General features: G+C 38.5%; 1 protein-coding gene across 2 annotated transcripts in view; it reads right to left on the reverse strand.

Annotated features, from left to right (window-relative positions):
* The window catches only part of SNAP25 (synaptosome associated protein 25), a 29,759-nt gene that overhangs the window by 9,534 nt on the left and 6,883 nt on the right, over window positions 1–13,342 (reverse strand). The window contains exons 3-4 of one of the 2 annotated variants that reach the window (XM_033840653.2): window positions 10,549–10,597; window positions 3,253–3,370 (exon numbers count right to left, since the gene is read on the reverse strand). In XM_033840653.2, the coding sequence (XP_033696544.1) occupies window positions 3,253–3,370; window positions 10,549–10,597 (167 nt within the window). Of the gene's footprint in view, window positions 1–3,252; window positions 3,371–3,537; window positions 3,656–10,548; window positions 10,598–13,342 lie in introns of both variants that reach the window. The other variant, XM_019941495.3, reaches the window with a different exon arrangement.

Consider the following 13,342-nt stretch of genomic DNA (forward strand, 5'->3'; position numbering starts at 1 on the left):
CAAGAAAAACATACTGGACCAAGTTTTTACACACCATCATGCAAAGATTCCCTGCTTAATTGTTTTCCCCCAACGCATGTGTGGAAACAAGCATTCCCACTCTGCATGGAGAACATAAAGGATTGGTGGTTGGCCAAGCGTGATGGTCTGTGAGTTGCCTCTAGAATGATTTGAATTAGATAATATATCGGTACTTCCAAACAGTTACCATACATCCAGAATCGATGTACAAACCTTTGTCCACAGAGACAAAAAGTAAAAGAAGCGTAGTGAAATGAATGCAGGAAAATAGAAGAGAGAACAAGCCATCTAGCACCAAAAAGGGAAATCCCTCTACATCTTCTTCATGCACCAGCTACAGGCATGAGTAGAAAGTGAAGCATTCTCATTTAAGCCAAACTACTCCAGAAGTTGACCATTCTCAAAAAAGGCACCAGCAGGACAGTAATAGCCTTCATGAGGATTTGAAACGCAGTTCAATAGCTTCTTTGTTGGGCTGAGGGGCAGGATGGGAGTGGTTACAGACTCCTACTTCAAACTGTCCTGGGATGTGGTGGGGGAGAGTGGTCTGGAACTGGTGTGGTCTCCGTAGGCCATACTTCACTGAGCTGCCTTGGAGAAAAACTTAAAATCCAGGCATACCTGTTGTGCCCAATAGAAACATGTGCAGCGTGTTTTGGTAGGTGTGTTGTAATTGAGCAATCAAAGATGTTTTTAGGTTCTTTGCATAGTAGAAACCACATGCTTTTTAGTCCAAGAACAGAACTTCCTTTGGTCCCATTTTTACATTTTCTATTATAAGACACCGGAATTTAACCTTTTTTTTTTCTTTTAGTGTAGGACCATAGCCATTTATTAAAACTGGCTCTAATACTAATATTTGAAGATTAGGGACCAAGAAACCTTGGAGACAAATTGGAAAATTGTACAAATGGAATTTCAGCAACTTCCACAATCTAGTGTATAATACCACAGCCTTAGAGCAGTCAGAATTCACTGCTCTAATGAGCCAGGGGCCCACTTAGTGGGATAGGATCCAAAATCTAATTTAATGGAGTTTAGAGTCTGGTTTTGTTGTTGTTGTTGTTTTTCAAATCCCCATCTCCTCCATCCTCACATTAACAGAAGTTATATGGACCTTGTGATGCTTTCTGCTATGTAAAATGTCTGGTATACCATCTTTGGCAGAGTCAAGGGGGTGGGAAAGTTTGCGTTTCTGAACGAAGGCGAATCACTGCACCCACAATGCTGCACATAGACTCACATAACTGCCGGACATCTATCATAGTCCTTCGAAACATGCCGAGACAGGGCGAAGCCCTCAGAGAGTCCAGGGCACCACCAGCCACTGCGTTGTGACACATGGTTTTTAAAGCATTATTTACACACAATACGGAACACTTCAGTCAAGCTTTGAAGCTCAGTTAGGGTCTCTTGTGCAATAAGGAATTACTGCCGACTGGTATGTGGAATTCATAGGGGTCGTCATTTCATCTGAACATTAGAATCCATCCCAGGGAGGGAAGGGGGCCTGCCTCCACCTTTTCTCCACATACAGTTGATGGATGGGGAAAATGTACCTGTGAAATTCATCACAAAGCAGGTAGACATCTCACCTGGGGGCAAGTGGCCACTGAAAAGGATATACAGTTAAATCTTGACTAACTGGAATGCGTAGCAATGTCATTTTGGTGAATTATTGGACTTTCTTCATTAGCAGTGGGCCATGGCGGTACATTTTATTTCAAGGGTGATGGCTGAATATCTGTTAGATTCTTGAGCTACTTTCCTGCCTCAGAGTCTTAGGGCAGTGAGCATGATCAAATCATTCCTTGGTTATGGTTTCTCTTGATGTGTCTGATGGCCTTTCCTCTGCAGCTCAGCTCTTACTGTTTGGTCCTATTGGATGTAGAAGTTATATAGAATGGAGACTGAGTGAAAGAATGCCAACTGCCTAGACTGACCTTAAAGAGAAACACTTTAAAATCCTTGATGGGATTTGTTCTCTCCTTGTTCATTTGTCTTTTTGTTAAAAGTGGAAAGGAGCAAAAGTATAAATATACTCAAGGGTTCCAGTTAGCTAGATTCCAGTTAATCAGACTTTACTGTAGATCATTCTTTAAAAAAAGAAAAAATAAAAGTTTAAATTTATTTGTAAATTGAGCCCCTCCCCCTCCTAAACAGGAAGTGGGATATTTTAAATCAGCCTCAAAGTTTAAAGGATGTGAATGGTCATATAATCAGCTAGAAATGACATCAATTTCTATTCTAAAAGCTAGGATCAGGAGAGCTTTTAGGAAAAAGGCTTCTGTTCAAAGGGAAGTGGGAGGGGTGAAGGGGATCGGGTAACGGGTTTAATTTTCCAAATGCATGTTGGACAATCCGCTCATGCATTTTTTTTTCACTGCTAGTCAAAGGAGACTACCTTCCAGAACCCTTATTTTCAGGTTCCTTCTGTTGCAAACCTTTATAACCACATGTCACATTTCTGCTACATTCCAAAAAAGCATTGCAGAACCTTAATAGTTGAATGTTTTGTGATGTTGTGCATGCAAAATCTACACATTTCAACATTTCGGCCAGTGTACAGGGAGGTCTTCCAAGAGGAAGAATTGGAGAGGGATGGGTCCAATTTGGCTAAGGCTTGAGCACTTCTTGTTGAAGGACTCATTGCCTCTGAGTTGGGTGCAGCTGTGGCATCTACGGGTTAACCACTGACACGATTTGGCAACTGGTGGGCAGTTGAAAGGGTGAGTTGCTGTCATACTCTCTAACTTATGAAATGCTTGTTTGGGCCAAATTAACTCTTATTTTTGCTTCTGAAAAATCAGACCTTGATACGTGTTTCTCATCTTCCCAACTTACCCACAGTCTTTTCTAAATCTGCAATTTTGGCTTTTGGGATTTAGAGAACATAAAATCCCTCTTTTATGGGATTTTATGTTCTCTAAAGCACCTCTTTCTTGAGATTAGTCTCTGTCTCGAGGTACACGTTCTGGAAAATGTTGAAACGTTCATCAATAAAAGTTGCTGACAGTGAAGCTTTCACTGTAGTATGCCTGATTTTTAATGCATCAACAGTAACTCCCACTAATATCATCTATGCTATGAGATGAATGCATTGGAGACGGTATTGATCTGTTCTGCATGCCACATACTCATCCTGCCTTTGCACCCAGCAGGAATGAGCTTGTCAAGGCTTGGAGATGGGCCTTGGGAAACCAAAGCTTCAGGCAGGCAGGCAGCACCTACTTGTTACAGGGACACACACAAAGCCCGCAGAATTTTCCTAGATCCGTCAAATTCTTTTCTGCTTCTTTCATGTCCTTATTGATTTGGTCCATCCCTTCCTCAATGCGTTCCAGTTGTTCTGATTAAACACAAGTATTTTATCCCCACAGAATGAAGCAGATGAAAAAGGACAAAGAAAAAAAAGACAAAACTTCAGACATTCACTTTGACATTAAAAAAGAAAAAAAAAAAAAAGAAAGAAAGAAAACTGGACGCCACAGATTAGAGCTGGTACCCAGTACCTACTTGTTACAAGGACATATGAAAAGGCCACAGCATTTCCCTAAATCTTTTAAATTTTTCTCAGCCTCCTTCATGTCTTGGTTGATATGGTTCATGCCTTCTTCGACACGATCGAGTTGTTCTGGTTAGGACAAAGGGATGACAGTGTGGAATGAATTTTTGGGGGGTTTCCAACAGAACATGAGAAATGTCTATGTGAAACGGAATTTGAAAAAGAAGGAGAGCTATTACAATGCATTGTCCGAGAGGATGCATTGCTGGAGTCAGCTGTTGCTCCCCTATGCAGCCAGGGGTGGAAGGAAATGAACAAAAATGATGCTCAAATAGTTTATAGTGCAGATACGATGGGATGGGGTAGGTAGGCCTGTTAGATTCTGAGGATCCAGGAAAACAACACAGCATATTCACTTACTCAGACACCAGTGAAACCCAAGAGAAAGAAAACAACATGTTAGTTTATGTTTTAGGCATTCAGATGTAATGCTACTAGAGAAAGTGTCTGCTTCAACTTTAACAGGTCTCAGTCTTCTGGTTTTTAAGCATCCTCAACCAGCTAAGGGTAGAAAATAATCCACCTTCTTCTTTGGGAAAAATAACAACTACAGTGATAACTATCACTGGATACCATACAGTTTTTCCCCCTAGCAGTGTTTCTCTAGTCAAAGGCAGGCCATGGACAGCTCTTGGTTTTGAATACTCAATTAACACAAGTTCTAAGAAAAGCAACATCAGCACAGCAATGTTATAGGTAGTGGAACATTTAAATTCCTTTTATCCTATGACTTCCTTGTAATGAAAGCTTTGGAAGGCATTTCACTTCTCTGCCCCTGATTTCCCATTCTCCACAATGGGAAATGCTAGACCCCAACCCCAGGCAGAGCATGGGAAAAATGAATGCCTGGGTCTCTGGAGGAAGGTGATGGATTGGAACATAAAACAGTACCAAGTCATCACTGCCAGGAAAGCTGACCTTAGTATACCTAAGACATAGATCAATACCCATAAAAATGAATCATACTTCTAGGTCACCAGGGTAACATACACCAACTTGATTAATTTTTCAAAAGTTGTGTCATCAAATTGAGTAAACTATAAGTTCCATGAAGGGATTTTTAAAACAGCTTTTAAGACCATTAAGACAGCAATGGGATGTCTTGGCTGTCTATTTACAAAACCTAATTACATTTCTATTCCTCCTTTCATCTATATTTTCATGCATGCATGCCTACGCCTCTGGGAAGGAAGGCATGATTATAATAAAACTGGTAAATACATTTCCAGTCTAAGGGCATACATAATCACTTAAAAACAATTTCACATTAAATTGTCATTCCAGTCGAAATTGTCATTCCAGAAAACTAAGCTAGGTTCACTAGTGGCCCAAACTGGAGAGACTGTCCATTTGGAAAATAAGAGCCTATTATGTTCTCTTTTGTGGGGCTGAGGAATAGAATTCAGCTTATTAAGAATCTGCTATCTCTGCTCTGCTTTTCAAATGACAAGGGAAAACAAAATGTTTATCCAGCATAGGCTAGCCGGAGGAAATAAGGGTGCAGTGCTGGCAAACTTTTGCTGAATAAATATAGGTACAGTAATAGCTTAAGAAAAATCTCTAAAGGGGCTAAAAAACAAATGGATGACAATTCTTTACAATCCAGAGAATTCTGTACTTTTCTGAAGACTTCATTCCAGTTTCCTTTAAGGAATGCAATAAATTAGTCTGTAGATCAAATTAACTATCAAATGAGGGGATTGGTTGGGGGGAAAGGAGCCCAATATTCTCAAAACAAGAACTATGTTAAGTACAGACAGAATAGGGACGCCAAATTCCAATCGAGGAATTGCTAATGGCTTCGTGGAGAGCTGGGTTGAGATGAGATTGAAGCATCTGGGTTCAGAGGGAAAACTTGCTGGACTCAACTAATGACAGCTGACATATGCACAGGTTATGGCATGGGGACACACATTCAGGTGTTTGCCTTTCCTAAGGAATTTCTCTTGAGTTAATATTTTCAGCTAAGATAACTTTCTGACATTTCAAGATCCCCACCCACTGTGTCTCCAGGGATTAGAAAATAACATAAATAAAAGTGAACTGGCCCACAAGTGTTGAATTTCTGAACCAGAGAATTCAAATTAAAAGATAAAAACAAACAGGCAGGTCCAAATCCCTATTTCTGAGAGCGGGGTTCGGTCATGTTTTGCCAGTTTGTTCAGCAAAGATCATAGCAAATAGGAATTCTGGAGTTCTTTCAGAAAAGTTGATTCAGAAAACTATTTTATTGCTCCAATATTGGTTGAATGTTTCGTTATACACAATTATCAGTCAAATCCTTAATTAAAAAAATATTGTGGGACTTCCCTGGGGTTCCAGTGGTTAAGACTCCACCGCTTCCACTGCAGGGGACACAGGTTCGATCCCTGGTCAGGGAACTAAGATCCAGCATGCCTCATGGCATGGCCATAAATAAAAAAATAAACAAAAATTTAAAAAATAAAAATATTTAAAAAGAAATTTAAAAATATTGTGGAACCATTTTGTCACAGATATTCTGACAATAATATTTCTTTTTTTTGGTTCCCTCTTTGAATGTGAATGCTATAAAGGCAGGGATTTTTGCCTGTTTTGTTCAGTGCTATGGCACATAGCAGGAGCTCACAATAATGGCAATTTTAAGAGTGTTACTGAGTTACGTTTGTGGATATGTTTGGTGTATTGGGACTTCACAGCACTTAAATGATTTCTGTGAAGATTTTCCTCAGGAAATGCTTGAAAGCAATCAATATCCTCATTCCATTCTGGCGTAGACAGCAGCATCTGAGAGGCTGATGCAATGCAGTGTCTAGGGTTGACTGCTCCTTTCCTCCCTAAACTTACTTTCTGGCTGTTTTCTGTTTACTCTTGGAGACTGGGAGGGGAATAAGATTTGGGATTGGGGAGGTATTCCAGTACATCACACTATATGTTGGGGCAAGAGATTGTTCTTTCTTTTGCTATGGTATTTGGATGACTGGTTATTTGCAATGGATCCACCAATGGCAGGATGCTCAGGGATCTAAGTTTAGACATCTTTTCTATTAATATTATGTAAGTAAAGCAGCATGGGACCATTAGAATCCTCAATCTAGTAAAAAAAGAAACAGTAGAAGAATAGCAAGAGGTCAATGCTATTGATTGATCCAATGTGTAAGCCTTCACGAGTGTAACCAATTACAAGATGCTGCCTACATGATTTTCATTTTCCTTAGAATTGATGACCATATGGAAATTCATTTAAATAAATTTAAATAGCCACGTGACTAGGGGCTACCATATTGGGCAATGCAGCTTTAGTCATTCATAAGAGATATTGGTGAGTGGACTTTAGCAAGAGGGATGTTTTCACAAATTTTACCCTGTAGTGCCATGAACCCTTTAAGAAAGTTGGCAGGCTCTGTGGATGAGGGTTTACTTTTCCTTTACTCTGCCAGGCAGTGGTCAAAGATTTCACTGTTTAGTTTGTAGCCGTTCCCATGGGATTGTCCCAAGAGCAGCATTTTCAGCATCAAAACAAACATATAACCCAGCAAAGACCAACAAAGGGAACAAGAGATATGGAAGTGAAAGGTTAAATCATCCCACATTAGGGCTAGGGGTTTTTCATGGGGATTTCTCTTGGAGACAAGAAAAGTCCAAGGATGTAGGACATTTCAGGGCCATCTGTCATGCTCAGTGCTCCTTGGTGTCTCCTGACACCTGGGTGTAAAACAAGAATCCCATAAGGAATTTCCTAGCACAACCATTTAGCAGGACAACCTGGATTGGCTCTTTAGGCGGATGGCTGTTTCTTGAGACTTCTGTGCAGTTGCAGTCAACACTTTTGGTGTTCAGGCAAAGACAAAATTAGTAGAGCATAACTGGAGAGAAATTTTAAAGCAGTTTCTGATCTAAACAACTAAACACAGCATATGCAGTGTCAAAATGCATTTACAATGGCAGTAAAGATAGTTGTTGACTCATCAGTCATTTCAAAAGTTCTAATCTCTTCTTACAGTATAAATGGAACATGTAGCATTTAAGACCAGGCAGAAGCTACCCACTTTTGAGGGTTTACAGTTGCATGCTTCTCATCAGTATCAATTATTCACCACACATCTGGTAAAACCCAGGTTATCCTAGGAAATATGTTCAACCAAGAAGTTAGCATTTATTGCTATGTGGCCACAATTGAAATGTCTTAGCTGAGAACATTAACTATCTTGTGGGGGTAATCTGCAATTTTACTTCGTTTCTCAGAGAATAATGTAAAGATGTTCCTGAGAATCATTTGTGTTTAAGAATAATATATTTTTGTATTATATTGGAGATTTTGGCAAATTTTGCCTGTAGATTTTCTTCATCAAAGTACAATGAAATTTGAACTCAATATCTTATTCACTTTCTTTTTGACTTCAGATTTGTATATATTATTTTTTCATGTCAATGCTTTATAATTAGGGGAGAAAATGGTATTATCCTGAACCTTTCTCAAACTTTTTCTCTTACTGCAATGCTCCTTTTCTACTCCCTTCACACGCAAATTATTAACTAAAAGAGTTAATAAGATAGAACTCCTTATTACCTGAGTATATATGTATCAATTTAGCTCTGGAAATGTGGTACCACTCTTCTGTATGGGCACCTGCTGCCTAATTAAATAAATTTTTTTAAAAAGCAATGATTTGCTGTGTCCTGAGTTTCAAAGTCTGGGACATTGTTATACACATCAAGCCAGCAAGTCTTATGATTTATAGCAAATTCATCTGGAGAGTTCTGAAGACTGCCACAGCTATTGTAATTCCTTCAAAATACAACTCCACTAGGCTTCATTATTTTTGTATTAATTTTGACAATTTATATTTTAAAAATGGGGGGAGAAGTGTTGGGATTGATGTTCAATTGTTTTTTTAAAAAAATTTTCTTCCAATTTAAAAAAATTAGTTGGTGTATATTTATTGGAAAAGTTCAATACAAATAAATAATATAGAAACAAAAGTCTTTATATAGCAGCCATGAGGGTGTACCCCTCAGATCTCCCTTCAAGAGGGACCCTGTAGTTAGCTGACACCTCCAGCTGTTGCACCTATGGGATCTACCACATTTACATGGAAGCCATGCCCTCCCTGGGATGCTTCTAGCCAACAGCTGAGCACAATTTACTAGAGCAGATGCATCCCTGCCCATCACACGGCTGCTCCATTGGGTTGTCTTTGCTCCTGGGCTGCCTATCAGTCTGGCTGAGACTTTCTCAGAGCAGCACTACAGAATGAGACTCTTCCTACCCAATCCTCCTTCTGCCCCCTCTCCTCTCACAAGTGTCAAGCCCGCATCACAGTCCAAAGGCTCTCCCTGCCTACTCCTGCTTCCTCTCCCCTTCACCCATCACAGACATTTCCTTAAGAAGTCTCACACACTTCTAATTGATTCTTAGCAGTTGCTTCCCAGAGGACCCCAAATAATACACCTTCCTTCAGTCCCTCCCTGCCCCTGCTGTAACTCTTCAGAAGTCAGTAAAAATTGATCTCATATACTGTAAAGGTTGCAGAACATTTTATGCAGAATTTCTTTCCTGGCCATATCATAATTGATTTGGTCAGTCTCCCCACTGACAGACATTTAGTTTCCAGTTTTACACCATTACAGGTAAGGCGTGTATATTTTTCTTCATGGAGTTGTCAGTGAATATCTGCAGCATATAATTCTATGAGTGGAATATCTTGGTCAAAGATGGGTGAACATCAAAATTTGGAGATATTATCAAATTACTCTTAAACTTTGTACCGATCAACAGTGCCCATCTGTAGATTGAGAGTTTCTGTTTTCCCAACATATTCACAGCATTGATTGTTATCAATTAAAAGAAGTTGTGCCAACCTGCTAAAGAGTGGCATCTCATTACTGTTGTTGGGTGAAGCATGGTTTCATTTGTCTACTTGGAAACTGATGATTTACGTATTACATCCATTGTTTCTTGTACGTTGTTGTCCTTTTCTTTGATAAAATGCAAGGTCTCTCTGTATTTTAGGGAAATGCCTTATGTCTGTTATCCATAAGGCAGTTTCCCGCCCCCTCCCCCCCTCCCCAGTTTGAGGTTTATTCTTGGAGTTTGTTTATGGTGTTCCATGTTGTAAAAATTTTATATTTTTATCTTTGACAAAAAATTTCTTGTGATTGCTAAGAGTTTTCTAATGTCTTTGTAAAATATACATAAAGAGAAAAAATTCTGCTAAATCTGATTATTATGATAAGAATTCAGAATGGAATCAGGTAACTAACTTGTGGCTAGAATTAAATAAATCATTGCTGTATGATTCTATGTATAAATCAAAGAAAAAAAGTTTGGTATTACCCTTCTAGGTTCCACTGTAGACTAAATATGCTATACTAAAATGTTGGCACTCTGATGTTCACTGCTTCTAGTATTTCCGTAATAATTAAAAGAAAAAGTTCAAATATTTTAAGTGGTTCAATTTTCCACTTTACAATGATTTCCCTCAGTTTATGTCCTGTTAAAAACAGCTTCCAGTTATTCAAGGAATTCTCATAATGACTTGGAAATCAATATTGCCAGATGCTGAATTAGGATGGTCAAAAGAAATGGACAATATGGTATACTATACTCTCATTCTATTTAGGAATTATCACATCAAATTTATGGGAAAGATTGGGGATGAGGAGGAGAATTCTCAAACTCTCCAAAATCCTATCATTAAAAATTCAAACAAATGACTTCTGCCTTCAAAATTCTATTACCCCAACACATATAACAGGGCATGTAGTACCATTTATTCAACCATGAAGATCTCAACATTTCCATACATTTACCAACCTTTTCAACAGAAAAAGGAGAAAAAAAGCAAGATAAAAACTGTAGAACTCTTACACACATATATGTGCATAACACACATCAATGACCACCTGTAGATGCACAAATCATTTTTTAATGGACTTTATTCAGATGAGGAATTGTTCTTACTGAAGAAATCTGAACTTACCTCCTTGTTCATCCAACATAACCAAAGTCCTGATACCAGCATCTTTACTCTACATTCCAATAATGGTAGCAAAGTGGAAAAAGAGTTAGAGAGAGAAAAGAGAGAAAGAGAAATCAGTAAGGGGACAATTAGCCCTAGATATGGAAAATGAAGAAGGACCAAAGGAAAAAGAGGGAGGAAATATGGCGGAGAGTATTAGGGGCTGGGGAGGAACTCAGAGAGGTGGGTCACCTGTGGACTTGCTTCATCAGTGATTCTCAGATAGAAGAAGGGGATGTAGCTCAGTCTCCATGGGGTGGGGCTCGGGATGGGGCTTGGCATGGACTTGAAATACACATACTTAATATTATAGTGTGATTTTATATCTGGAAAATAAAAATGCCTATAGTTTTTGTAACACCAACCACAGAAAGCAAATCTTTCAAAATCTTCAGGACTAAATCTTCTCTGACACGATAGATCAGAAAGTTTCCCTAGGTGAACTGGGTAGGGGTGCTCTACTGAAAAGATGTGTAAGAATCTTGGGAGTGGTGGTGAGATTTTTAGGTTTATCAAAAAAGATGACAGCTTCACAAAGGTTGAGAAACATAGCTCAAAAGGAAATTCAATCTTCCATTTCTTTCTCTATGGAGAGAAGTTCTGCAAGATTTAGAAAAGGGAATGACAGATGAGAAATAAGGGCTTTTTCTAATGAAATCTGAAATTCTGCACAATAATATGGTGTGAGAAAATAATTCATCCACAAGTTTTACTACAGTTTTTTTGTTCACCCCTTATGCTCTAAATAAACCAAACAGCCCTGAACTATTTAGTGGAGGGGAGTGGGAATTGGTGGGTGGGAAAAAAGGAGCAGAGATATTTGCATTGTTCATAATCATCATTTCCAGGAACTAGTTATGTAAAGACCTTCCGTTTTATAGGGTGATTATTAATAGATATTAAATGGCAGTGCTTACAGTTTGGATTAATTGTTTTTTCAAGAAAAGCTCATGGTGGTACCTAGAATAAATTCTAAAATATGTCTCTCATGACCCCATTTATTTTCGACTGACTTACATTAACCTAAGAGAGAGATGTTAGTGGAGGTCAACAAAAGTGTTTTGTTTTGTTTTTTTAACAGTATTTCAACAATTTAATTCCAATAGTGCTTTCAAAAAATAAAATAAAACACTGAAAATTATTTCTGTGAGCTTTTATAAGCTCACCATTTCAGAGAACATGTGCAGTTAACTCTCCCAGACAGAAAAGCCTATTTTGCTTGTTTTAAAAAAATTGAATGAAAGATTCTTTAAGTTGTATAGTGCTTTATAATTTTCAAAACTTTCACATACATGATTTCATGTAATCATATAAGAACCCCTTTTTTACCCCTACACCTCTATGGCCCCTTCCCCCTTCCCTCTCCCCACTGGTAACAACTAGTTTGTCTCTATATCTGTAAGTCTGCTTCTTTTCTGTTTTAGTCACTAGTTTGTTGTGTTTTTTAGATTCCACAGATAAGATATCATACAGTATTTGTCTTTGTCTGTCTGACTTATTTCATTTGACATAATACACTCCAAGTCCATCCATGTTGCTGCAAATGGCGAAATTTCATTCTTTTTTATGGGCTGAATAGTATTCCATTGTATATATATACCACAGCTTCTTTATCCATTCATCTCTTGATGGACACTTAGGTCATTTCCATACCTTGGCAATTGTAAATAATGCTGCTATGAACACTGGGGTGCATGTATCTTTTCAAATTAGCGGTTGAACACATTTTGATAAGTTTTAGTTGCAAAGTCAGGATGTAGTTTGGAGAGTGATGGCTCAGGATGACTTCAGGAGTCATTGACAGCACAGATTCTGGAGCTAGACTCTGCCTTGGAATCCTGGTGATTTTCTTCTCTGGCTGCAGGACCTCAGGCAAATGTCTTAATTGCTCTGTGCCTCAGTTCTCTCATTTGTAATACAGCAATCATAATAGTTCATACTTCATTGAGTTCTTATGCGAATTCAGTAAATTAATAGGCGGCACGTGTTAGAACGGTGCCTGGCCTATAGTTAGCCTTACACCAGGGTTAATAAAATAAATGCCTTCACAAAATGCATCTAGCGCAGGATATCTGGGCAAACTAAAAATATCATCATTACAGACTACCACCAGAAGTTTCTAGACTACTGCTCAAACTTTAATGTGTATATGAATTCCCTGCATAGAAAACATCTTGTTAAAATATAGATCCTGATTCAGTAGGACTGGGGTAGAGACTGAGATTTTTCATTTTGAACAAGATCGGCGATGCTGGCTGGTGCAGGGTCATACATGGAGCAGCAAGATTCTAGACCCCACAAGACATTTCAAAATCTTGTTCTTCAATGTGTTATAAATGGACATTTGTCTACACTAGACTGTATTTTAACAATTTCTATGCCCCTTTAATGCAAATTTTAGCCATTGTTTATGAGAGGAAATTGTAAAATGCAGATGGCTCATTCAGGCATATGGATGTGACAATGCAAGTTCCAGTGAGGATGGAGTCATCTCAGAGAGCATCTTCTTCTCTAAGGACCCAACTCAAGGCTATGCACGAGATTTCTGTTCTGTTCTATTTGGGATGGAGGGTGAGAAACAGGTGAGTGACTTCAGTTTGGTCAGTTCAGCTCTCATCTGTTGACCCTTTCTGCTCTACCCATTTATGTTATATAATAAATAAAATAAAGTATAATTTCCTCTGCAAGTATAATTTCCTCTTTGTTCAATTTGGTGCTAAATGTTTCAGTGCTGGAATGATTCACAGAACCACCA

Source organism: Tursiops truncatus, chromosome 15, assembly GCF_011762595.2.
Source record: "Tursiops truncatus isolate mTurTru1 chromosome 15, mTurTru1.mat.Y, whole genome shotgun sequence".
NCBI classification, from domain to species: domain Eukaryota; kingdom Metazoa; phylum Chordata; class Mammalia; order Artiodactyla; family Delphinidae; genus Tursiops; species Tursiops truncatus.